This window comes from Eschrichtius robustus, chromosome 12, assembly GCF_028021215.1.
Source record: "Eschrichtius robustus isolate mEscRob2 chromosome 12, mEscRob2.pri, whole genome shotgun sequence".
NCBI lineage: Eukaryota > Metazoa > Chordata > Mammalia > Artiodactyla > Eschrichtiidae > Eschrichtius > Eschrichtius robustus.
Window position 1 is genome coordinate 40,941,476 of NC_090835.1, and position 25,036 is coordinate 40,966,511.

Sequence of the window (25,036 nt, forward strand, 5' to 3'; positions counted from 1 at the left end):
AGAGACCCACACCAAGAAAAATTATAATCAAACTGTTGAAAGACACAGAGAACATGGAAAGCAGCACAAGAGAAGTGACTCATCAAATACAAGGAATCCTCAATGGGATTATCAGCAGATTTCTCATCAGAAACTTTGGAGAACTGAAGGCAGTAGGTTGATATATTCCAAGTGCTAAAAGAAAAACACTGTCAACCAAAAATCCTATATCTGACAAAACTGAGGAGAAATCTTTCAGAACTGAGGAGAAATCAAGACATTCCCAGCTAAACAAAAACTGAGGGAATTCACCACCACCAGATCTGCCCTGCAAGAAATGCTAAAAGGAGTCCTATAGACTGAAATGAAAGGACACTTGATAGTAACTTGAAGCCATATGAAGAAATAAAGATCCCAGTAAAGGTACACTGTACATGGGCAATTATATAAGCTAATATTATTATAACACTGGTGTGTGACTCCACCTTTTGTTTTCTACATAAGAGACTAATAGTTTTTAAAAATTCAATTTACACACAGTAGTCTTTAAAGAATATATCTTTAGCATATATAAACATACCAATTAATTATACCTGCTTTGTGGGGAAGATACAATCTCCTACACTTTGAAATTATAAATAAAAATTTTATTTAAATCCTCTTTTGTTATTCAAATAGAAACAGTTGTTCTTAACTACTTTCAAACAGAGTAGCAAATGAGATAATTCACCTGACAATTTTTTCTTCCTCTTAAGAACGGTGTCACCTTCTTTAAAAGGCAGGTAAGTACCTCTACTTCAACATAATAAAGGCTATATATGAAAAGCCCTTAGCTAACATCATACTAAGTTAGTAAAAGACTGAAAACTTTTCCTCTCACACAAGAAACAAGACGACAAGGATGCCCACATCAACCACTTGTATTATCACAGTACTGGAAGTTCCAGCCAGAGCAATCAGGCAAGAAAAAGAAATAAAAGGCATCCAAATTAGAAAGGAAAATGCAAAATTATCTCTTTTCACAGACATGAACTCATATGTAAAAATACCCTTAGAGATTGCACCCAAAAAATCTGTTAGAATTAATGAATTCAGTGAAGTTGCAGGATACAGAATCAATACACAAAAATCAGTTGTTTCTAAACAATCACAATTAAAGAAAAAATTTTTTTGAATTTCAATTCCAATAGCATCAAAAAGAATAAATTATTTAGAAGTAAAATTAACCAAGAAGGCCAAAGACTTGCGTAGAGAAAACTACAAAACTTTGCTGAAAGAAATTAAAGACATAAATAAATGGAAAGACATCTGATACTCATGTATTAAAAGACTTAATATTGTTAAGGTGGCAAGCCTCCCTAAAGTGATACAGTTTTTGGATTTTACTTTTTTATGGATTCAGTGTAATCCACATCAAAATCCCAATGGCATTTTTTGCAGAAATAGAAAAATCCATCCTAAAAATTCATATGGAATCTCAAGGGACCCCCCTCCAAATAGCCAAAACAATCTTGAAAAAGAAGAACAAAACTGGAGATCCCACAATTCCTCATTTCAAAACCTATTACAAACCTATAATAATCAAAACAGTTTGGTACTGGCATAAAGACATATGGACAAATGGAGTAAAAGAGAGTGCCCAGAAATAAACCCTCAAATATATGGTGTTATGGACTGAATAATGCCCCCCCTCACCAATTCATACTAAAGTCCTAACTCCCAGTATCTCCAAATGTGACTGTATTTTAGGAGATAGAGCCTTAAAGAGGTAATTACAGTGAAATGAGATCCTAGAGGTAGGCCCTAATCCAATATGACTGTTGTCCTTCTACAGACATACATAGAGGGACAACCATGTGAAGATACAGGGAGAAGATGGTCATCCACAAGTCAAAGAAAGAATCCTTAGAAGAAGTCAGCTTTGCCAACACCTTGATCTCAGACTACTAGCCTCTACAACTGTGAGAAAATAAATTTCTGTTGTTTAAGCCAGCAGTCTGGGGTACTTGGTTATGGCAGCCAGAGCAAACTAATACACACAGTGAAATGATTTTTGACAGGGGTGCCATTCAATGGGGGACAGTCTTTTCAATTTATGGTGCTGGGAAAACTAAATATCTACATGCAGAAGAGTGAAGCTGGAACCTTACTTTACACCATTTACAAAAATAAACTCAAAATGGAGCAAAGACCTAAATATAAGAGCTGAAACTATAAAACTCTTAGAAGAAACAAAAGGGAAAATCTTCGTGGCACTGAATTTGGCAATGATTTCTTGGATGTGACTTGAAGAGCATAAGCAACAAAAGAACAAATTGTAAACTAGACTACATCAAAATTTAAAACTTCTGAGCATCAAAAGGACACAACCAACAAAGTGAAAAGGCAACCCATGGAATGGAAGAAAATATCTGCAAATCATGTATCTGATAAGTGGTTAATATCCAGAATATATGAAGACCTCCTACAACTTAACAACAGAAACTCGATTCAAAAATGTATAAAGGGGGGCTTCCCTGGTGGCGCAGTGGTTGAGAGTCTGCCTGCCAATGCAGGGAACACGGGTTCGAGCCCTGGTCTGGGAAGATCCCACATGCCGCGGAGCAACTGGGCCCGTGAGCCACAACTACTGAGCCTGCGCGTCTGGAGCCTGTGCTCTGCAACAAGAGAGGCAGTGACAGTGAGAGGCCCGCGCACCGCGATGAAGAGTGGCCCCCGCTCGCCGCAACTAGAGAAAGCCCTCACACAGAAACGAAGACCCAACACAGCCAAAAAATAAATAAATAAATATATTTTAAAAAAAATGTATAAAGGGGACTTCCATGGTGGCACAGTGGTTAAGGTGGCACATTGTCTGCCTGCCAATGCAGGGGACACGGGTTCGATCCCTGGTCTGGGAAGATCCCACATGCCGCAGAGCAACCAAGCCCGTGCGCCACAACTATAGAGCCTTTGCTCTAGAGCCCGAGAGCTACAACTACTGAGCCCACGTGCCACAACTACTGAAGCCCACGCGTCTGGAGCCCATGTTCCGCAACAAGAGAAGCCACTGCAATGAGAAGCCTGCGCACCACAACGAAGAGTAGCCCCCGCTCACCACAACTAGAGAAAGTCCACGCACAGCAACGAAGACCCAACACAGCCAAAAAAAAAATGGATAAAGGGGATCGGAATCAAGATGGTGGAGTAGTAGGACATGGAACTTAACTCTTCACACAAATACATCAAGAATACATTTACAGATGGAACAATTCTCACACAACACCTACTGAACACTAGCAGAAGTCCTCAAACACCTGAAAGAACAAGAAAGATCGCCATGTAACTGAGTAAGACAAAAGGAAAAAAAAATAAAGAGGAAGCAGATGGGTCCTGTGCCCCTAGGAGGGAGGTGAAGGAGAGAGGTTCCCACACCCTGGGAAGTCCCCTCACCAGTGGAAAGATCAGCAGGGACAGAAAAGAAGTTTCCAAGGCTCAGAGAGAGCAACAACCAGTTAGTGGCAGGCAGGACAGCCAGAGATTACACAGATGGGCCGTGCCACTGCCCTGTGCATCCCAGCCTTAGAAGCACCTTTGCTGGTATGGGCAGGGGCTGGATGCTGGAACGTGGGGTTTAGAGGACAGACCTGGGGAGAGGACTGCTGTTGGCTGCATGGAGACAGCCTAAAGGGGCTGGAGTGTGGGGCACAGCGACCAGGAGTGTTCATGGAAGAAGCCCAGGCTGCCACAGAAGCAAAGTGCCATTGTTAAGTGGCGCAGGAAGGGAGAGGTGGGGCCACCATTGCAGCCTCGTTTCCCACCCACCGGCTCCTACCTCCATGGGCTCCGGCCACTGCCCCAGCTCCCTTCTGCCTGGGCAGGCCCGTGCACTCCAGCTGCCACCTCGGTTCCCTCCCACCCTGGGCAGGCTCACACGTTCTAGCCACTGCTTCAGCAGCCCTGGGTGCAGACACCAGTGGGTTGCCCACACACAGAGGTGGGGCTGAAATCACAGCTGAGCCCCAGGGGCCGTGTGACTTAGGAAGCAGAGCTGAAATCTCTCCCTGTGGCTGAACGAACCGCAGAATTACACCTCCGCTGCCAGCTTTGTAAATTCAGTGCCTGCAGAACATCCGAACAGAAAACTGGTGCTCCCATAGCTGGGACAGGTCTGGCCTTAGCAGCTGTGGGCATTGTGGGCGTGTACACCAGGAGGCTGGGCTGAGCCAGAGTCTGAGCTGCCTCCATAGCACCCACAGCAGGTCCAGGTGCACGACTACTGCAGTCTTGGGACCTGACTTCTGTGGATCTGCGCTGGTGGCATTGTGAAAACAAAGCCTGAGAGGTACCAGGGTGGACTGCCAGCATACCTATGGTTGAGGTGGGGCTGAGGGCAGTGCCAATAACAGTGTACTCTGAGAGTCTGCACAATAGGTGAAAGGTGACACAACGGAGCACACTCACAGGTGAACAGCTCAGGAGGAGGAGGAGTACTCAATGGCTCCTCTCCCAGTGGGAGCACCCCAATCCAACCTACCTCGCACCACATACCAGAAATGCAACTCAGAAACGGATCTGGGGGCTTCTACTCCCAACAACTGGGGAGCACACCCTGCCCTGGACAAGGCAGTGAAAACCACAGAGCAAAGAGGAGGCCCTGCTCAATATCCAGTGCTGGCTCTGGTCAGCATATCAGTCACACCTCCTATTAAGGGGATGATAGCCAGCATACAGTGAGGAAAGAGGTGGTAGGCATCCATACTAAAAACAGCCCTCACACCCAAAAATATTAAACCCACAGACTACACAGGGATGTTTCCACATAAAAATAGCCCTCCAAGACCACAGTAGATAATTGTTTCTCCTCAACTCATACAGCAAGAGAAATATAAGTAAAATGAAGCAAAGGAACCATTCCCAATTAAAAGATCAAGAGAATACCCCTGAAAGAACAAACAATGAAACAGACCTCTTCAGTCTAATAGACACCAAGTTCAAAAAGGAGATAATGAGGGACTTCTCTGGTGGCGCAGTGCTTAAGAATCCGCCTGCCAATGCAGGGGACACAGGGAAAATTCCACATGCCGCAGAGCAGCTAAGCCCGTGCACCACAACTACCGAGCTTGCGCTCTAGAGCCCGTGAGCCACAACTACTGAGCCCGTGTGCCACAGCTGCTGAAGCTCATGCAACTAAAGCCCATGCTCTGCAACAAGAGAAGCCACTGCAATGAGAAGCCCGCACACCGCAACGAAGAGTAGCCCCCACTCGCCACAACTAGAGAAAGCCCGCGCAGCAACGAAGACCCAATGCAGCCAAAACTAAATAAACAAAAATAAAAAAGGAGATAATGAAAATACTGAAGGAACTGAGAAAGGATTGACAGAAATGCAGACTACTGTAAAAAGGAACTAGAAATTATGAGGAGCCTTCAGAAAAATTAGTGAATTCATTTGAAGAGATGAAAGCTGGACTAAAGGCTATGAACAGAGGAATGAATAATGCAGAAGAACAAATAGGTGATCTAGAAGACAGAATAATGGAAATCACCCAATTACAACAGCAGACAGAAACCCAAATGACAAAAAATGAAAGCAATATGAGACCTATGGGATAACATAAACTGGGCCAATCTATGCATAATAGGGATTCCAGAAGGAGAAGAAAGAGAAAAAGGTAATGAAACTGTATTTGAAGAAATTATGGCTGAAAACTTCCCAAACCTAGAGAAGGAAACATATCCAGATACAGGAAGCACAGAGGGTCCTGAACAAGATAAACCTAAACAGACCTACACAAGACATACTAAAAAAAGTTAAAAGAGAGGATTCTAAAGGCAGCAAGAGAAAAACAAAGAATTAATTACAAGGGAACAACCATAAGGTTATCAGCTGATTTCTCTACAGAAATGCTGCAGGCCAGAAGGGAGTGGCAAGATATATTCAAAGTCCCAAAAGGGAAAAATCTGCAACCCAGGATACTCTACCCAGCAAGATTATCATTTAGAATAGAAAAAGAGATAAAGAATTTCTCAGATAGCAAAAACTAAAAGAATACAGCAATACAAAACCTATCCTAAAAGAAATATTGAAAGGTCTTATCTAAGTAGAAAAGTTGAGGGAATTCCCTGGAAGTCCAGTGGTTAGGACTCTGTGCTGCCACTGCAGGGGGCCTGGGTTTGATCTAGGGTCAGGAAAGTAAGATCCCACAGGCCGCATGGCACAGCCGAAGAATAAATAAATAACAAAAGCAGTAAGAATCTATAGGAAAGAGAAAATCATAATTGGAAAGTAAATCACTTAAACAAGAAAGTACACAGATTTTTAAAATAATAAAAAAACTTTTTTGAAAGCAATGATAACCACAATGAATGGCAAAAGAATAAACATAAAGATGCAAAAGAGGACATCAAAATCATTAAATGTGGGAGAGGAGAGTAAGAAAATGTAGATTTTTTTTTCTAGAAGGTGTTTGAGCCTATTGGACTACCAGTCTAAAGCAAGTAGATATAGGAAGGAGTTAACATACTTGAAAAACAGAGCAACCACATACAACAGATTCACAAAAAAAGAAAAAGAAGAGAAGATAAGCATAATACAAAAGAAAATCATCAAACCACAAAAGGAAAAAGAAAAAGAAAGCGACAAAGAAGAAATATAAAATCAATGGGAGTGCTCGCTTCGGCAACACATATACTAAAATTGGAACAATACAGAGAAGATTAGCATGGCCCCTGTGCAAGGATGACACGCAAATTCATGAAGCGTTCTATATTTTTTTGATGCAGCCACTATGGAGAACAGTATGGAGGGGTTCCTTAAAAAACTAAAAATAGAACTACCATACGACCCAGCAATCCCACTACTGGGCATATATCCTGAGAAAACCATAATTCAAAAAGAGTAATGTACCACAATGTTCACTGCAGCTTTATTTACAATAGCCAGGACATGGAAGCAACCTAAGTGTCCATCAACAGATGAATGGATAAAGAAGATGTGGCACATATATACAATGGAATATTATTCAGCCGTAAAAAGAAATTAAATTGAGTTATTTGCAGTGAGGTGATGGACCTAGAGTCTGTCACACAGAGTGAAGTAAATCAGAAAGAGAAAAACAAATACCATATGCTAACACATATATATGGAATTAAAAAAAAAAGTTATGAAGAACCTAGGGGCAGGACAGGAATAAAGACACAGACGTAGAGAATGGACTTGAGGACTCAGGGAGGAGGAAGGGTAAGTTGGGACGAAGTGAGAGAGTGGCATGGACTTATATATACCACCAAATGTAAAATAGATAGCTAGTGGGAAGCAGCTGCAGAGCACAGGGAGATCAGCTCGGTGCTTTGTGACCACCTAGATGGGGGGATAGGGAGAGTGGGAAGGAGATGCAAGAGGGAGGAGATATGAGGATATATGTATATGTATAGCTGATTTACTTTGTTATAAAGCAGAAACTAACACACCATTGTAAAGCAATTACACTCCAATAAAGATGTAAAAAAAATAATAATAATAAAAATAGAAATGAAAAAACAAAATAAAATCAACAGGAAGACAAGGTTTAAAATGGCAATAAATACATACCTATCAATAATTACCTTAAATGTCAAAGGACTAAATGCTCCAATCAAAAGATACAGAGTGGCAGACTGGATTAAAAAAATAAGAGCCTACAATATGCTGCCTACAAGAGACCCACTTTGGGGCAAAGGACACACATAGATTAAAAGTGAGGGGATGGAAAAAGATATTTCATGCAAACGGAAATGACAAGAAAGCAGGGGTCACACATATCAGACAAAATAGACTTTAAAACAAAGGCTATAAAGAAAGATAAAGAAGGACACTGTAGGGCTTCCCTGGTGGCGCAGTGGTTGAGAGTCTGCCTGCCAATGCAGGGGACACGGGTTCGAGCCCTGGTCTGGGAAGATCCCACACGCTGCGGAGCAACAAAGCCCGTAAGCCACAACTACTGAGCCAGCGTGTCTGGAGCCTGTGCTCCGCAACAAGAGAGGGCGCAATAGTGAGAGGCCCGTGCACCGCGATGAAGAGTGGCCCCTGCTCGCTGCAACTAGAGAAAGCCCTCACACAGAAACGAAGACCTAACACAGCCAAAAATAAATAAATAAATTAATTTAAAAAAAAAAAAAAGGACACTGTACAATGATAAAAAGATCAACACATGGAAAGGATATTACACTTGTCAACATATATGCACCCAACATAGAAACACCCAAATAAATAAAACAAATACTAACAGACATAAAGGGAGAAACTGACAAGAATACATTAACAGTAGGAGACTTTAATACCCCACTCACATCAATGGACAGACCTTTGAGACAGAAAATCAATAAGGCAACAAAGATCCTAAATAATACAATAGAAAAGTTAAACTTAATTGATATCTTCAGGACATTACATCCAAAAAAAAACAGAATACACATTCTTTTCAAGTGCACATGGAACATTCTCTAGGACTGACCACATGCTAGGGCACAAAACAAGCCTCAACAAATTTAATAGTATAGAAATTATTTCAAGCATCTTTTCTGACCACAACAGCATGAAACTAGAAATCAACCACAGAGAAAGAAACAAGAAAAAACCAAGTACAAGGAGACTAAACAACATACTACTAAAAAAACCAATGGGTCAACAAGAAAAATCAAAGAAATTAAAAAATACCTTGAGGCAAATGACAATGAAAACACAACCATAAATATCTCTGGGATGCAGGAAAAGCAGTTCTTAGAGGGAAGTTCATAGCAATACAGGCCTTCCTTAAGAAACAGGAAAAATCTCAAATAAACAACCTAGCCCACCACCTAAAAGAATTAGAAAAAGAAGTACAAACAAAACCAAAAGTCAGCAGAAGGAAGGAGATAATAAAGATCAGAGAGGGGCTTCCCTGGTGGCGCAGTGGTTGAGAATCTGCCTGCCAATGCAGGGGACACGGGTTCGAGCCCTGGTCTGGAAAGATCCCACATGCCGCGGAGCAACTGGGCCCGTGAGCCACAATTACTGAGCCTGTGCGTCTGGAGCCTGTGCTCCGCAACAAGAGAGGCCGCAATAGTGAGAGGCCCGCGCACCGCGATGAAGACAGGCCCCCGCTTGCCACAACTGGAGAAAGCCCTTGCACAGAAACGAAGACCCAACACAGCCATAAATAAATAAAAAATTTAAAAAAAAAAAAAGATCAGAGAGGAAATAAATAAAATAGAGATGAAAAAAACAAGACAAAAAAAATCAATAAAACCAAGAGCTGGTTTTTTGAAAGGGTAAACAAAATTGACAAACCTCTAGCCAGGTTCACCAAGAAGAAAAGAGAGAAGACACAAACAAAATAAGAAATGAAAGAGGAGAAATCACAACAGATACTGCAGAAATACAAAAAACCATAAGAGAATACTATGAATAATTATAGGCCAATGAACTTGACAACCTCAAAGAAATGGACAATTTCTAGAAACATACAGCCCATCAAAACTGAATGAATAAGAAATAGATAACTTGAATAGACCAATCACTAGAAATTAAACAGAATGTGTAATTTAAAAAACCTCCATACAAACAGAAGTCCAGGACCAGATGGCTTCACTGGGGAACTTTACTAAACATACAAAGAACTTATACCAATCCTTCCCAAACTCTTCCAAAAGACTGAAGAGGAAGGAACACTCCCAATAACATGCTATGAAGCCACCATCACCCTGATACCAAAACCAAAGACACTACCAAAAAAGAAAATTACAGGTCAATATCTTTGATGAATATAGACACAAAAATTCTCAAACCGAATCCAACAATACATAAAAAAGGTCATACACCACGACCAAGTTGGATTCATCCCAGGGTCACAAGGATGGTTCAACATACACAAGTCAATCAATGTGATACACCACATTAACAAAAGAAAGGACAGAAACCAGGACTTCCCTGGTGGCCCAGTGGTTAAGACTCTATGCTTCCACTGCAGAGGGCATGGGTACAATCCCTGATCAGGGAACTAAGATCCCACATGCCACATGGCGTGGCCAAAAAAAAAAAAAAACGGGGGGGGGGGGTGAGGGGCAGAAATGACAGAAGCTACATGATCATCTCAACAGATACAGAAAAAGAATTTTATAAAATTCAACATCCATTCATGATAAAAACCCTTACAAAAGTGAGTATACAGGGAATATATCTCAACATAATAAAAGCTATTTATGGACTTCCCTCGTGGTGCAGTGGTTAAGAATCCGCCTGCCAAAGCAAGGAACACAGGTTTGAACCCTGGTCCTGGAAGATCCCACATGCCACAGAGCAACTAAGCCTATGTGCCACAACTACTGAGCCTCGCTCTAGAGCCCGCGAGCCACAACTACTGAAACCATGTGCCACAACTACTGAAGCCTGAGGGCCCAGAGCCCGTGCTCTGCAACAAGAGAAGCCACCGCAATGAGAAGCCTGCTTGCCGCAACTAGAGAAAGCTGGTGTGCAGCAATGAAGACCCAATGCAGCCAAAAACAAAAATAAATAAATTTATTTAAAAAAAAAAAAAACACCTCATGGTAACCGCAAACTGAAAATCTATAATGATACACACACACAAAGAAAGAAAAAGGAATCCAAACAAAACACTACAGTCAGTCATCAAATCACAAGAGAAGAGAACAAAAGGGTAGAAAAAAGACTTACAAAAACAAATCCAAGGGGCTTCCCTGGTGGCGCAGTGGTTAAGAATCTGCCTGCTAATGCAGGGGACACGGTTTCGAGCCCTGGCCTGGGAAGATCCCACATGCCATGGAGTAACTAAGCCCGTGTGCCACAACTACTGGGCCTGAGCTCTAGAGCCCACAAGCCACAACTACTGAGCCCATGTGCCACAACTACTGAAGCCTGCGTGCTTAGAGCCCATGCTCTGCAACAAGAGGAGCCATGACAATGAGAAGCCCACGCACAGCAATGAAGAGTAGCCCCCGCTCACCACAACTAGAGAAAACCCGCACACAGCAACGAAGACCCAACACAGCCAAAAATAAATTAAAAAAAAAAAAAACAAATCCAAAACAATTAACAAAATGGCAATAAGAACATACATATCGATAATTACCTTAAACATAAACAGATTAAATGCTCCAACCAAAAGACACAGACTGGCTGAATGGATACAAAAACAAGACCCATTTATATGCTGTCTACAAGAGACCCACTTCAGATCTAGGGAAACATACAGACTGAAAGTGATGGGATAGAAAAAGGTATTCCATGCAAATGGAAATCAAAAGAAAGCTGGAGTAGCAATACAGTAAGTCTCCTACATAAAACCTTCAAGTTGCGTACTTTCAAAGATGTGAACGTGCATTCTCATGTCTAATCATGTAAGTCAGTTCATGTGTCTGGCATACATTGTCACGTGCATGCATCCTCTACGAGTGGCTGTATTTTTGTGTACTTTACGGTACAGTACTGTATAAAGCACAGTAGTATAGTATCTTTATTTCAAGCCCAGGATGTCCGGAAGCAAGCATAAATGCAGTGGTGGTGTACCTGGTATAGTACTACCCAAACATCACTGGAACATTTTTTTCAAGAGGGTAGATGGAATTGCATCCAGCAAGGAACCAGAACCTGTGCCATCAACTTCAGGCATGAGTGAAACTGCAGCTTGCCCTCCATCTCCTATTGCTGACGATCCATCAGCTCTACCATCTCCCACCTCCTCTCCCTCCTTCAGTCAGTAACTCTTATTGCCTGTTCACTCAATGCCAGCCCCTGTATGCAGTTGCTGTACTGTATTACTATACTTTTCACGGTACTATATTGTAAGATTAAAAATGTTTTCTTTATTTTTTGTGGGGTTTTTTTAATGTATTATTTGTGTGAAAATTATTATAAACCTAATACAGTACAGTACTATATAGCTGACTGTGTTAGTTGGGTACCTAGGCTAACTCTGTTGGACTTACAAACAAAACTGGACTCACGAACGCACTCTTGGAACAGAACTCGTTCGTATGTAGGGGACTTACTATACTCATATCAGATAAAATAGACTTTAAAATAAAGAGTGTTACAAGAGGGGCTTCCCTGGTGGCGCAGTGGTTAAGAATCTGCCTGCCAATGCAGGGGACATGGGTTCGAGCCCTGGTCCGGGAAGATCCCACATGCCGCAGAGCAACTAAGCCCATGCACCACAACTACTGAGCCTGTGCTCTAGAGCCTGTGAGCCACAACTACTGAGCCCGTGTGCCACAACTACTGAAGCCCGTGTGCCTAGAGCCCATGCTCCGCAACAACTCACTGCAACTAGAGAAAGCCCGCACACAGCAACAAAGACCCAACACAGCCTAAAATAAAATAAAATAATTTAAAAATTAAAAAAAAAGAGTGTTACAAGAAAAAGAAGGACACTACATAATGATCAAGGGATCAATCCAAAAAGAAGATATAACAATTGTAAATATATATGCACCCAACACAGGAGCCCATCAATATATAAGGCAAATACTAACAGCCATAAAAGGAGAAATCAACAGTAACACAGTAATAGCGTGGGACGTTAACACCTCACTTTCATCAAGGGACAGATCATCCAGACAGAAAGTCAATAAGGAAACACAGTCCTTAAGACACATCAGACCAGATGAACTTAATTGATATTTATAGTGCATTCCATGCAAAAGCAGCAGAATGCAGATTCTTTTCAAGTGCATATGGAACATACTCCAGGACTGATCACATGCTGGGCCACAAAGCAAGCCTTAGTAAATTTAAGAAAATTAAATCATATTAAGCATCTTTTCTGGCCACAAGCCTGAGATTAGAAATCAACTACAAGGAAAAAATGATAAAAAACACGAACACGTGGAGGCAAACAATATGGTACTAAACAATCAATGAATCACTGAATAAATCAAAGAGGAAATCAAAAAATACCTAGAGAGGGCTTCCCTGGTGGCGCAGTGGTTGGGAGTCTGCCTGCCAATGCAGGGGACATGGGTTCGAGCCCTGGTCCGGGGGGATCCCACATGCCGTGGAGCAGCTAAGCCCGTGTGCCACAACTACTGAAGCCCACGTGCCTAGAGCCTGTGCTCCGCTACAGGAGAAGCCACCGCAATGAGAAGCCCGAGAACCACAACGAAGACAACAGCAACTAGAGAGAAGTCCATGTGCAGCAACGAGGACCCAACGCAGCCAAAAATAAATTAAAAAAAAAAAAAAAAAAACCTAGAGAAAAATGAAAATGAAAGCACAATGATCCAAAACCTATGGGACACAGCAAAAGCAATTCTAAGAGGGAAGTTTATAGCAATACAATCTTATCTCAGGAAACAAGAAAAATCTCAAACAAACAACCTATCCTTACACCTAAAGCAACTAGAGAAAGAAGAACAAACAAAACCAAAAGTTAGTAGAAGGAACGAAATCATAAAGACCACAGCAGAAATAAATGAAATAGAGATGAAGAAAACAATAGAAAAGATCAACGAAACTAAAACCTGGTTCTTTGAAAAGATAAACAAAATTGATAATCCTTTAGCCAGTTTCATCAAGAAAAAAAGGGACAGGGCTCAAATCAATAAAATTAGAAATGAAAACTAGGTTACAACTGACAGCACAGAAATATTGGGTTGGCCAAAAAATTTGTTTGGCTTTAAGTAAAAATAAAAGACATTTTTCGTTTTCACCAAGAACTGTATTGAACAATGTATTCACTAACTAAACAAACTTTTTGGCCAACCCAATACAAAGAATCACAAGAGACTACTACAAGCAACTATATGCCAATAAAATGGAAACAGAAATGGACAAATTCTTAGAAAGGCACAATCTTCCAAGACTGAACCAGGAAGAAAGAGAAAATATGAACAGACCAATCACAAGTACTGAAATTGAAACTGTGATTAAAAAACTCCCAACAAACAAAAGTCCAGGACCAGATGGCTTCACAGGCGAATTCAATCAAATATCTAGAGAAAAGAGTTAATACCTGTCCTTCTAAAACTATTCCATCTAAAACTATTCCAAAAAATTGCAGAGGAAGGAACACTTCCAAACTCATTCCATAAGGCCACCATCGCCCTGACACCAAAACCAAAGACACCACAAAAAAAGAAAATTACAGGCCAATATAACTGATGAACAGACACAAAAATCCTCAACAAAATACTCAGCACACCGAATCCAACAGCACAACAAAAGGATCATACACCATGATCAAGTGGGATTTATCCCAGGGATGCAAGGATTTTTCAGTATCGGCAAATCAATTAGTGTGATACAGCACCTTACCAAACTGAAGAATAAAAACCATAGGATCATCTCAACAGATGCAGAAAAAGCTTCTGACAAAATTCAATACCCATTTATGTAAAAACTCTCCAGAAAGTGGACATACAGGGAACACACCTCAACATAATAAAGGCCACATATGACAAATCTATACCTAACATCAAACTCAATGGTGAAAAGCTGAAAACATTTCCTCTAAGATCAGGAACAAGACATGGATGTCCACTCTTGCCATTTTTATTCAACATAGTTTTGGAAGTCCTAGCCATGGTGATCAGAGAAGAAGAAGAAATAAAAGGAATCCAAATTGGAGAAGAAGAAGTAAAACTGTCAACTGCTTGTAGATGACATGATACTATATGCAGAAAATCCTAAAGATGCCACCAGAAAACTACTAGAGGTCATCAATGAATTCATAAAATTGCAGGATACAAAATTAATACACAGAAATCTGTTGCATTTCTATATACTAACAACAAAAGATCAGAAAGATTAATCAAGGAAACAATCCCATTTGCCATCACAACAAAAAGAACAAAATACCTAGGAATAAACCTACCTAAGGAGGCAAAAGACCTGTACTCAGAAAACGGTAAGATATTGATGAAAGAAATTAAACATGACACAAACAGATGGAGAGATATACCATGTCCTTGGATTGGAAAAATCAATATTGTGAAAATGACTATACTACCCAAAACAATCTACAGATTTAATGCAATCCTTATCAAATTACCAATGGCATTTTTCACAGAATTAGAAAAAAAAATTTTTTTTTAAGTTTTTTTTTTTTTTGATGTGGACCATTTTTAAAGTCTTTATTGAATTTGTTACAATATTGTTTCTGTTTTATGTCTTTGGTTTTTTTGGCCACGAGGCATGTGGGATCCTAGCTCCCCAACCAGGGATCGAACCCACACCCCATACATTGGAAGGCGCAGTCTTAACCACTGGACCGCGAGGGAAGTCCCTAGAACAAAAAATTTTACAATTTGTATGGAAACACAAAAGACCCCAAATAGCCAAAGCAATCTTGAGAAAGAAAAACAGAGCTGGAGGAATCAGGCTCCCTGACTTCAGACTATACTACAAAGCTACAGTAATCAAAACAGTATGGTACTGACACAAAAACAGAAATACAGATCAATGGAACAGGATAGAAAGCCCAGTGATAAACCCACACACCTATGGTCACCTCATCTATGACAAAGGAGGCAAAAATATACAATGGAGAAAAGACAGTCTCTTCAATAAATGTGTGGGAACTGCTGGGAAAACTGGACAGCTACATGCAATAGAATAAAATTAGAACACTCCCTAACACCATACACAAAAATACACTCAAAATGTATTAAAGGGGCTTTCCTGGTGGTGCAGTGGTTAAGAATCCGCCTGCCAATGCAGGGGACACGGGTTCGAGCCCTGGTCTGGGAAGATCCCACATGCCACGGAGCAACTAAGCCCGTGCGCCACAACTACTGAGCCTGTGCTCTAGAGCTCGCGAGCCACAACTACTGAAGCCCACGCGCCTAGAGCCCGTGCTCCGCCACAAGAGAAGCCACTGCAATGAGAAGCCTGCGCGCCACAATGAAGAGTAGTCCCTGCTCGCCGCAAATAGAGAAAGCCTGCACGCAGCAACAAAGACCCAATGCAGCCAAAAATTAATTAATTAATTTAAAAAAATGTATTAAAGACCTAAATGTAAGGCCGGACACTATAAAACTCTTAGAGGAAAACATAGGCAGAACACTTTTTGACATAAATCACAGCAAGATCTTTTCCTATCCATCTCCTAGAGTAATAGAAATAAAAACAAACATAAACAAATGTAACCTGATTAAACTTAAAAACTTTTGCACAGCAAAGGAAACCATAAATAAAACAAAAAGACAACCCTCAGAATGGGAGAAAATATTTGCAAATGAAGCAACTGACAAGGAATTAATCTCCAAAATATACAAACAACTCATGCAGCTCAATATCAAAAAAACAAATAACCTAATCAAAAATGGGCAGAAGATCTAAATAGACATTTCTCCAAAGAAGACACACAGACGGCCAAAAAGCACATGAAAAGATGCTCAACATCACTAATTATCAGAGAAATGCAAATCAGAACTACAATGAGGTATCACCTCACACCGGTCAGAATGGCCGTCATCAAAAAATCTACAAACAATAAATGCTGGAGAGGGTGTGGAGAAAAGGGAACCCTTCTACACTGTTGGTGGGAATGTAAATTGGTACAGCCACTATTGAGAACAGTATGGAGGTTCCTTAAAAAACTAAAAATAGGGCTTCCCTGGTGGCGCAGTGGTTGAGAATCTGCCTGCCAATGCAGGGGACATGGGTTCGAGCCCTGGTCTGGGAAGATCCCACATGCCGCGGAGCAGCTGGGCCCGTGAGCCACAATTACTGAGCTTGCGCATCTGGAGCCTGTGCTCCACAACAAGAGAGGCCGCGACAGTGAGAGGCCCACGCACCGCGATGAAGAGTGGCCCCCGCTTGCCACAACTAGAGAAAGCCCTCACACAGAAACGAAGACCCAACACAGCCATAAATAAATAAATAAATAAGTAAATTAATTAATTTTAAAAAAAAAACTAAAAATAGAGCTACCATATGATCCAGCAATCCCACTCCTGGGCATATACCCAGAGAAAACCATTGTTTGAAAGGATACATGCACCCCAATGCTCACTGCAGCACTATTTAAAATAGCCAAGACATGGAAGCAACCAAAATGTCCATCGACAAATGAATGGCTAAAGAAGATGTGGTGTGTGTGTGTGTGTGTATATATATATAAATATATACACACACACACACACACACACACACACATATATAATGGAATATTACTCAGCCATATAAAATTATGCCATTTGCAGCAACGTGGATGGACCTAGAGATGATCATACCAAGTGAAATCAGACAGAGGAAGACAAATATCATGTTATCACTTATAGGTAGATACGAAAAACTGATACAAAGGAACTAATTTACAAAACAGAAACAGACTCACAGACTTAGAAAACAAACTTATGATTACCGAAGAGGAAAGGTGGGGGAAGAGGAATATATTAGGAGGTTGGGATTAACCTGTACACACTAATATATATAAAATAGATAATCAACAAGGACCTAGGGAGCTCTACTCAACACTGTAATAACCTACATGGAAAAGAATCCGAAAAAGAATAGATATATGTGTATGTATTACTGGATCAGGTTGCTGTATACCTAAAACAAACACAACATGGTAAATCAACTATACTCCAACATAAAATAAAAATTAAAAAAAAAAGAAAAGAAAAAAAGAAATGCCTACTCTATTCCCCTCAGGCCTCGGTGACCCTGGCTGGTGTCACATCCCTAATGCCTGAGCAGGCTTGGGTCCCGAGGCTGGACAGTCATGGGGCTGAGGGAGCTGGGGAGGATGTGCCAGCAAACAAGCCCCCCCTCAACCCCCACAGACGTGTAGTGCCTGGTCCCTATGGATGAAACCACAGTCTCCAGATCCAAGTGGGCCCTCCTACAGTTAAACAAGCCTAGTGTACCCAAAGGATGTTGGACCCTCTGCGCTGAAACAGCTTTGAAAAGTCAGCTGGCCTCCAAGTCTCCTGGTGGGAGGATTCCCACCTCCAGCCTCCTTCCTTAGAGTTACCCCACCTACGTACAACAGCACCCTCAGCACAGCGGTTTGGCAGGGGTTGGGATTTGTCTTGGGGGTGAAAGTAAGGGGGAAGAAGTAATGGAACAGAAGCCTGAAAGGTTCGAAAGGATACATGCACCCCAATGTTCACTGCAGTGCTGTTTACAATAGCCAGGACATGGAAGCAACCTAAATGTCCACCGACAGATGAATGGATAAAGAAGATGTGGTACAGGACTTTCTCTGGTGGCGCAGTGGTTAAAAATCCGCCTGCCAATGCAGGGGACACAGGTTCAATCCCTTGTCCGGGAAGATCCCACATGCTGTGGAGCAACTAGGCCCATGCGTCACGACTTCTGAGACTGCGCTCTAGAGCCCACGAGCCACAACTACTGAGCCCACGCACTGCAACTACTGAAGTCTGTGCACTCTAGGGCCTGTGTACTACAACTACTGAGCCTGCGTGCTGCAACTACTGAAGCCCGCACGCCTACAGCCCATACTCCACAACAAGAGAAGCCACCGCAACGAGAGGCCCATGCACCGCAACAAAGAGTAGTCCCTGTACGCTGCAACTAGAGAAAGCCCGCGCACAGCAACGAAGACCCAATACAGCCAAAAATAAATAATTTTTTTTAAAAAATGTGCTACATATATACAATGGAATATTACTCAGCCGTTAAAAAAGAATAAAATAATGTCATTTGCAGCAACATGGATGAACCAGGAGATTATCACACTAAGTGAAGTAAGTCAGACAGAGACAAATATCATATGCTATCACTTCTATGTGGAATCTTAAAAAAATGATACAAATGAACTTATCTACAAAACAGAAAAAAACTCACAGACTTATAAAACAAACTTACGGTTACCAAAGGGGAAAGGTGGCGGAGGAAGGATAAATTGGGAGTTTGGGATTGACATATACACACTACTATATTTAAAATAGATAATCAACAAGGACCTACTGTATAGCACAGGGAACTCTACTCAGTATTGTGTAATAACCTAAATGGGAAAAGAATTTGAAAAAGAACAGATACCTGTATATGTATAATTGAATTACTTTACTGTACACCTGAAACTAACACAACATTGTAAATCAACTATACTCCAATATAAAGTAAAACTTAAAGAAAAATTATTAGATAAACCAAGAAAAAAAAAATACCACTGTTGTATGCTCACTGATACAGAAACATATCCACAGTATGTTAAGTGAAAAAGGCAGGCTACATAGGCAGTATAGGTGGTACATGGTCCTACTGTGGTTTTATATAGTATATATAAATAACATTAAAATATATATATATATACACACACACACACACACACAAAATTGTGAAAAGGGATTTTTCTTTTGCTTTTTGATTTTAGTATTTTCAAATTTTTCTATCATTAATTTTGCTGCTTTTACAGAGGAAAAAATACTGAATTAAAATAAGACAGTTCTAGGTGGTTTCTTTACTTCCCTATCAAACCAATTCTGTTCACACCTGCATAAAAACACTATCCTCCTACCTGTCTGAGCAACTCCAGCTTCTTCAGTTCCTCATTGTAGGCTTCTGGATTCTCTCCATAATTCTTCTGGACAAACTAGGGAGAGAGAGAGAAGACTGTAAACCAGGGATAGAGCATACCCCACTGCTCCCGCTCCTGCCCTCTGAGTCCTCGGCAATCACCAGTCAGGGCTCAGGATGGAGTCCAGACCCACAACCACGAGCTCATCTCCTGGGCCGCTAGAAACTCGACCTCAATAACGGGACAGCACCAAGATGTTGACTGCGGGAGCCTCCTCCATTGAACAAAATGGGAAAGAAGACTGGACAACCTGACTGGAACACCCCGGCTGGCCCTCATCGTGCTACAGCCCTCTCTATGAAGCCCAGGACTCTGCCAGCTCAGGAAGCTGGGGAACTCAGCTGGCTGAAATGGGATCCTACTGAGCATCCCAAAATGGGCCACAAATTCAAGCCTCCCTCAAGTACAGGACCCTGGTGTGTCCTGGGGTCACAATCATAATCCTGACCCAACAGCAAATGTAGTAGGAAGAAGAACCAAAGAGTGGGAGCACAAAGCCTTCTTCACCAGCCCGCCTTCCTGTGGAAAGGGCACCACAGAAGTAAGTGACCTCATTGGTGAGGAAAGGCCTGTGGATGTGTGATGGGAATGACCCAGACAGGCGGAGGGGAGGGGAGAGGAGGAGGCCCACATCAGAGAAGGGGCTGGCATGCCTGCCCACAACAGCACTCACCACCTCCTGCACAGGGAGCACACTCACCAGCCTGGAGGCACGGCCTGGACCAAAGGGCCCCTTGTTCACCTAAGATCAACAGACTAAGGCAGCTGGCACTACTCCTGTTGCAGGAGGTCCCGTGGGACAGAGGCCGAAGGGATTGGAGGGATATCTGAGAGTCCTAGAAACAAGGCTTCACCTGACATCGCTGAGAACATCTGTCCCTGTAGTCACACAATGGTAAAGGGGAGAGAGATGCTGCCGCCGCTCCCAGCAAACTGCCCCTAGAGGAAACCTTCTACCTGTCTCATTCCTCCTCCAAGATCAGCAGCAAACACTTACTGAGCTCCTACCCACAGGCCAGACACTGTGCCAAGTGCCTAATAAGTCACTCAATCCTAACAACAACCCAAAGAAGTAGACATCATCGTCGTCACCATTTTACAGATGAGGAAATGAGGAAACTGAGGCACAGAAGTTAAGGCATTTGCCGAGGTCACACAGCACCAATAACTGATGGGGCAGTGACTGAAATCCAGGCATCTGGGCTCCAGAGCCCATATTCTTAACCACACATCAGACCAATCCATTTCTATTTTTTAAACATGGTTCTCATAAAACAAAAAATGGGAAGCGAAAATGAATCTCCAGCCACACAGTGAGTCAGTGGAGCAGACAGGTTATTGTTTAAATTCTGATAAATCCTCCATGGCTTGATCACTCCCCCTACTGAACAGAGGAAAGAGGCGGCTGAAGGTTCTAGAGTAAAGGACAGAGACCATCTCTCAGTCAGTCCCTCTATAGCTCACACCTCTGCACAGCTCGGAACAAGGTCTGGTCAGGATTTGAAGGTCACGGCAGAGTCTGAGGAGGAAGGCCCAGCGACAGGTAGAGCCTGGGCCTTGGCACCCCAGATCAAGAGTAAGATACTAGAAGGCACTGACAGGACCCCAGTGCACCTACACAACTAACAGCCGGTTGGGGTTGGGAGGATCAGGGAACCTCCAGAGCCCAGCCAGGCTTTGGAGTAGCTGGGAATCCTTTTCTGAGGGAACAATGAGACCTATGAACAGTTTTATGTTGAAAGCATGTCCAGGGTTCAGAGCCAAGGCAGGGGGAAAAAAGGTGAGGAAGGAGTTATAAGTGAAAACAATAAACCAGAATGAAAAGACCACTTCCAGAGAGAAATACCAAGACTGAGTAAGTCCTGGCTGTGCCCCTGGGTTGCTTTGAGATCTGGGCTTGGTTTTTCATCTGTAAAATGGAGTTAATATTATCTGCTATGAGGCTTCCCTGGTGGCTCAGTGGTTAAGAATCCGCCTGCCAATGCAGGGGACACGGGTTCGAGCCCTGGTCTGGGAAGATGCCACATGCCACGGAGCAACTAAGCCCGTGCGCCACAACTACTGAGCCCACGTGCCATAACTACTGAGGCCCACACGCCTAGAGCTCATGCTCCGCAACAAGAGAAGCCACCGCAATGAGAAGCCCGCGCACCGCAATGAAGAGTAGCCCCCACTCGCCGCAACTAGAGAAAGACCGTGCATAGCAACGAAGACCCAAAGCAGTCAAAAATAAATAAATACGATTTTTAAAAAATTACCTGCTATGTCTAACTCACAGAGCTGTCATAGGACTTGAGCTATTCACTAAACAGAGAAAGAGGATGCTAAGTTGAAAATATTGTTTACAATATGCCAAGACCTGTACTAGGGACTCACATGCATTAACTCTTGATTCCCACAAGCTTATAATGTATATTATTAGTCCATGTTACAGGTGAGAAAAATGAGGCCCAGGTTAGTGATGTAATCATTTGTAGCAGCTGAAAGTCACCAACTATTAAGTTGAAAAGGTGGGACCTAAGGCAAGGTCTGTCTGATTCCAACGTCTATACTATTTCCATGATGGTACTCTGCTCTTTTACCGAGCAACAAATGGCCCTGAATTCTATAGGTAAATTGAGATCACTGGAAACATCCATCCTGGGTCCTGCCATTCTTTTGCAGAGATGAGCAATCGCAGTGCTAGCACTCCAGGTCAAACTTCCTGATTCTTGACCCAGGGATATTCCTTTTGTGTCACCTTCTCTGGTACTATCATGGTCTCATTCTGTGTATGCTCTTTTTTTTTTCCTGGATGATGGGGATGTTTAGCTTCTGCTCTTAATTTGATATAACACCTTGGAATTTCATGGTGCTAATTAAAGCAATAACCCAAGAAAAAAAGGCAATAAAAGGCATCACACCTGTTGGCACTGTATTCATTCACCATGCACATTATATTTTTTTTTCTTCACTTGCAGGTTGACTCAAATATGGGGAATGCCTTGGGCTATTCCACACAAAATTAAGTCCCACATACAGTGTTGTTAATTAATACAATATATGTTCTGCTACTGAATTTCAAATGAGATTAATTTTTTTCAGAGAAGGAAGTATTATTGCCAAGGGAAATCTTCAGCCCCTTGGTATCAGCAAGCCTAAGACCAAATTACAGGCCAAGAGCATCAGGGATGAGAACAGGCATTCATCCTCACCTAGTCTAACCTCTACATAAGACTCAAGGCTTCTCTCCCACATCTCTTCTGAACGGCCCCTCCAACTGCCTGGATAACACTAGTGAGGAAGACTCAAGTTACCTCCCCTGGAGGGTGCTAGAACTAGACTAGGTCATTCAACCTAAGCACTCTCTACACACAAGTATTTATTACTTCCCAAGCAAAGAATCTGGTGTGAAAGGGATATACGGCTTTTATGTATGAGATTAAAGTCAGAGAAGAATGAACTGAACAATCCAGGTCACCTGCACCTGGAGCCATTCTGCAGTAAACTCTAGTGGGCAGACAGGCTCAAGCAGACCGGCTCAGTGACTCCAAATCTGTGATAAGAGATAAGACAGGTCACCACCAAAGGCAACTGGCAACATCCTGTGCTCCTCACTGCTCAGGAGCCAGGCACTTTTAGGCTTCTGGTCATCTCATTTCCCCATCTATGTGTGGGACAAGTTTTTCAAGAGTGAGATGCCCCATGAGAAATCTGGAAGGGGAAAAAAACTCCACAAACCTGAAAACCAGACTCTACCTACATGAGAATAAGATGAACAGTAAGAAGAGGCAACAAGAGTGTACACTCTGTGGCACAGGTCAACTGAGTGAGGGGAGCGGTAAGATCTGTCTGAATTTGAAGGAGGGTGGTACAATTGCCAGCAGCTAAAGGGACCCCGAGAAAGTACGGTTCAACCTGGGTGATGAACAGGAGGAAAGGAATTCCAGTAAGGACCGGAACAAGGACAATGACCAGGAAAAGAGGCTGAAAGTTCCTATGGGAGAGGCCTGGTAAGACTGAAGCGTGGAAGGCAGGCTGAAGCGAAGTCATGGCAGGCCTTGAACAGCGGACAGTTTCTCTGGAGTAACCTGGTGGGAAAGTGGAGATTTAGAGAGATCAATCCAGCCAGAGAGGGAAGAGGGGAGAGGTCAAGAAGCCACTTGGTTGGTAGGGTGGCTACCTATGGTACAACTGTCCTTGAGGATGGTTTACTATGTGGATCACTAGAAGGTAAGCTCCATGAGGGCAGAGATTTTTGTCATCACATACAGCCCTGAATTCTCAGGGCTGGCACATAATAGTCACTCAATAACTATTTGTTCAATGAATGAATCAGGGATGGATGTAGCACCTGAGTCCAAGTGAGCTTGACCTGAGCTCAAGTGCAGTTGGTTAAGGGCAGGTGTTTGGGACCACAGGAGGAAAGAACTTCAAACATGAACATGTGTGGCCAAATCGCTCACTAATGAAGAGCACAGAGTCATCCTTCATCAGTTTCCCGTGAGTTAGCACTCTGGGCTCCAAAACACAGGTAAGGTACAGGGCTAGCAGCATTTCCCCACTAAAAAATTATGTGGGTCCAGGTATCCCAACCTAAAACTTGGCACTGCCATTCAAAACCAGCTTGCTGTTCTCCTGGCTCTTATTTCACATTATTCCATAATTGAAGGCATATCCATCAGAAAGGAAAACCAGTACTAACCATTATGAAAGGTTTTTTTCAAAGGCCCAGCTCTCAAAATAAAGAAACCCTTTACCTTCTTGAAAAACTCCTATTCGTTCTTCAAAACCCACCTCCTTGGCAAGCCTCCCCTGATGGCCCCTCCTTAGGCTAGTACTTCTGTACACACTGCACATATTTCTACTCTTCCACGGATGTCACAATTTAGTTTTTAAATCTCCTCTACCAAACTATGTATTCCATGAAAAAAAGGACTGTCTCTTATTCATCTGTATTTCAGGACTCCGCATGGTGCTCAACAGATTGACCTCAACAGAACCATTTTCATTCTACTAACCCAAATTAAATTCTACTCCTAAGCTCTAAGTCATTGGTGAAGGTTCCTGCAGGTCAGAGCAAGGGTAGGAAAGGACAAGGGTACCAGTGGCAGAAGGTTAAGCGTGGGTTCTAGGGTTGGGGACAGGAGTCCTGGTCAGGGAGAGTTCCCAGCTGCAGTGGCTACTGTAGTCTCCTCTGCAGGAAGACAGTTCCAGAGTACCTGAAGGAGCTGGCCACCCACAAGATTGCTATTCCTTTTCAGTGGGTTCATGTAAAACATGCAACAATTTTAACCTATCAAATAAATGGTGTATCTTTCCCCAAACCCGAAATAAGGAAACAAAGAAAAAGAGCAGATGTCTAGGAAATGAATTTTTCCTCAGCATCTGATACCACCTTAGTAAATGGCTAATGAGTAACTCCTCCCACGGAGGCCCAGGGGCTCCCAGGAGATCACTGCTCCCATAATACCTTGTGGGCTAGGTGTAAGTGACAAGAGCATCAGAGGCTAAGTTCAAACAAAAAGATCTCCAAGGAATTCCTGGACTAAGATTTTATCCACTGGATTT

At 42.4% G+C, this 25,036-nt stretch overlaps 1 protein-coding gene and 1 non-coding gene across 3 annotated transcripts in view; one reads left to right on the forward strand and one right to left on the reverse strand.

The window, feature by feature from the left end:
* Positions 1-25,036, reverse strand: part of PTPN23 (protein tyrosine phosphatase non-receptor type 23) — a 40,993-nt gene that overhangs the window by 13,579 nt on the left and 2,378 nt on the right. For both annotated transcript variants that reach the window (XM_068557911.1, XM_068557912.1), the window contains exon 2: positions 19,427-19,501. In XM_068557911.1, coding sequence (XP_068414012.1) covers positions 19,427-19,501 — 75 coding nt within the window. The remainder of the gene's footprint in view (positions 1-19,426; positions 19,502-25,036) is intronic.
* LOC137774351 (U6 spliceosomal RNA) lies at positions 6,628-6,734 on the forward strand. Its single transcript, XR_011075873.1, has one exon. It is a non-coding gene; the product is annotated as a U6 spliceosomal RNA (small nuclear RNA).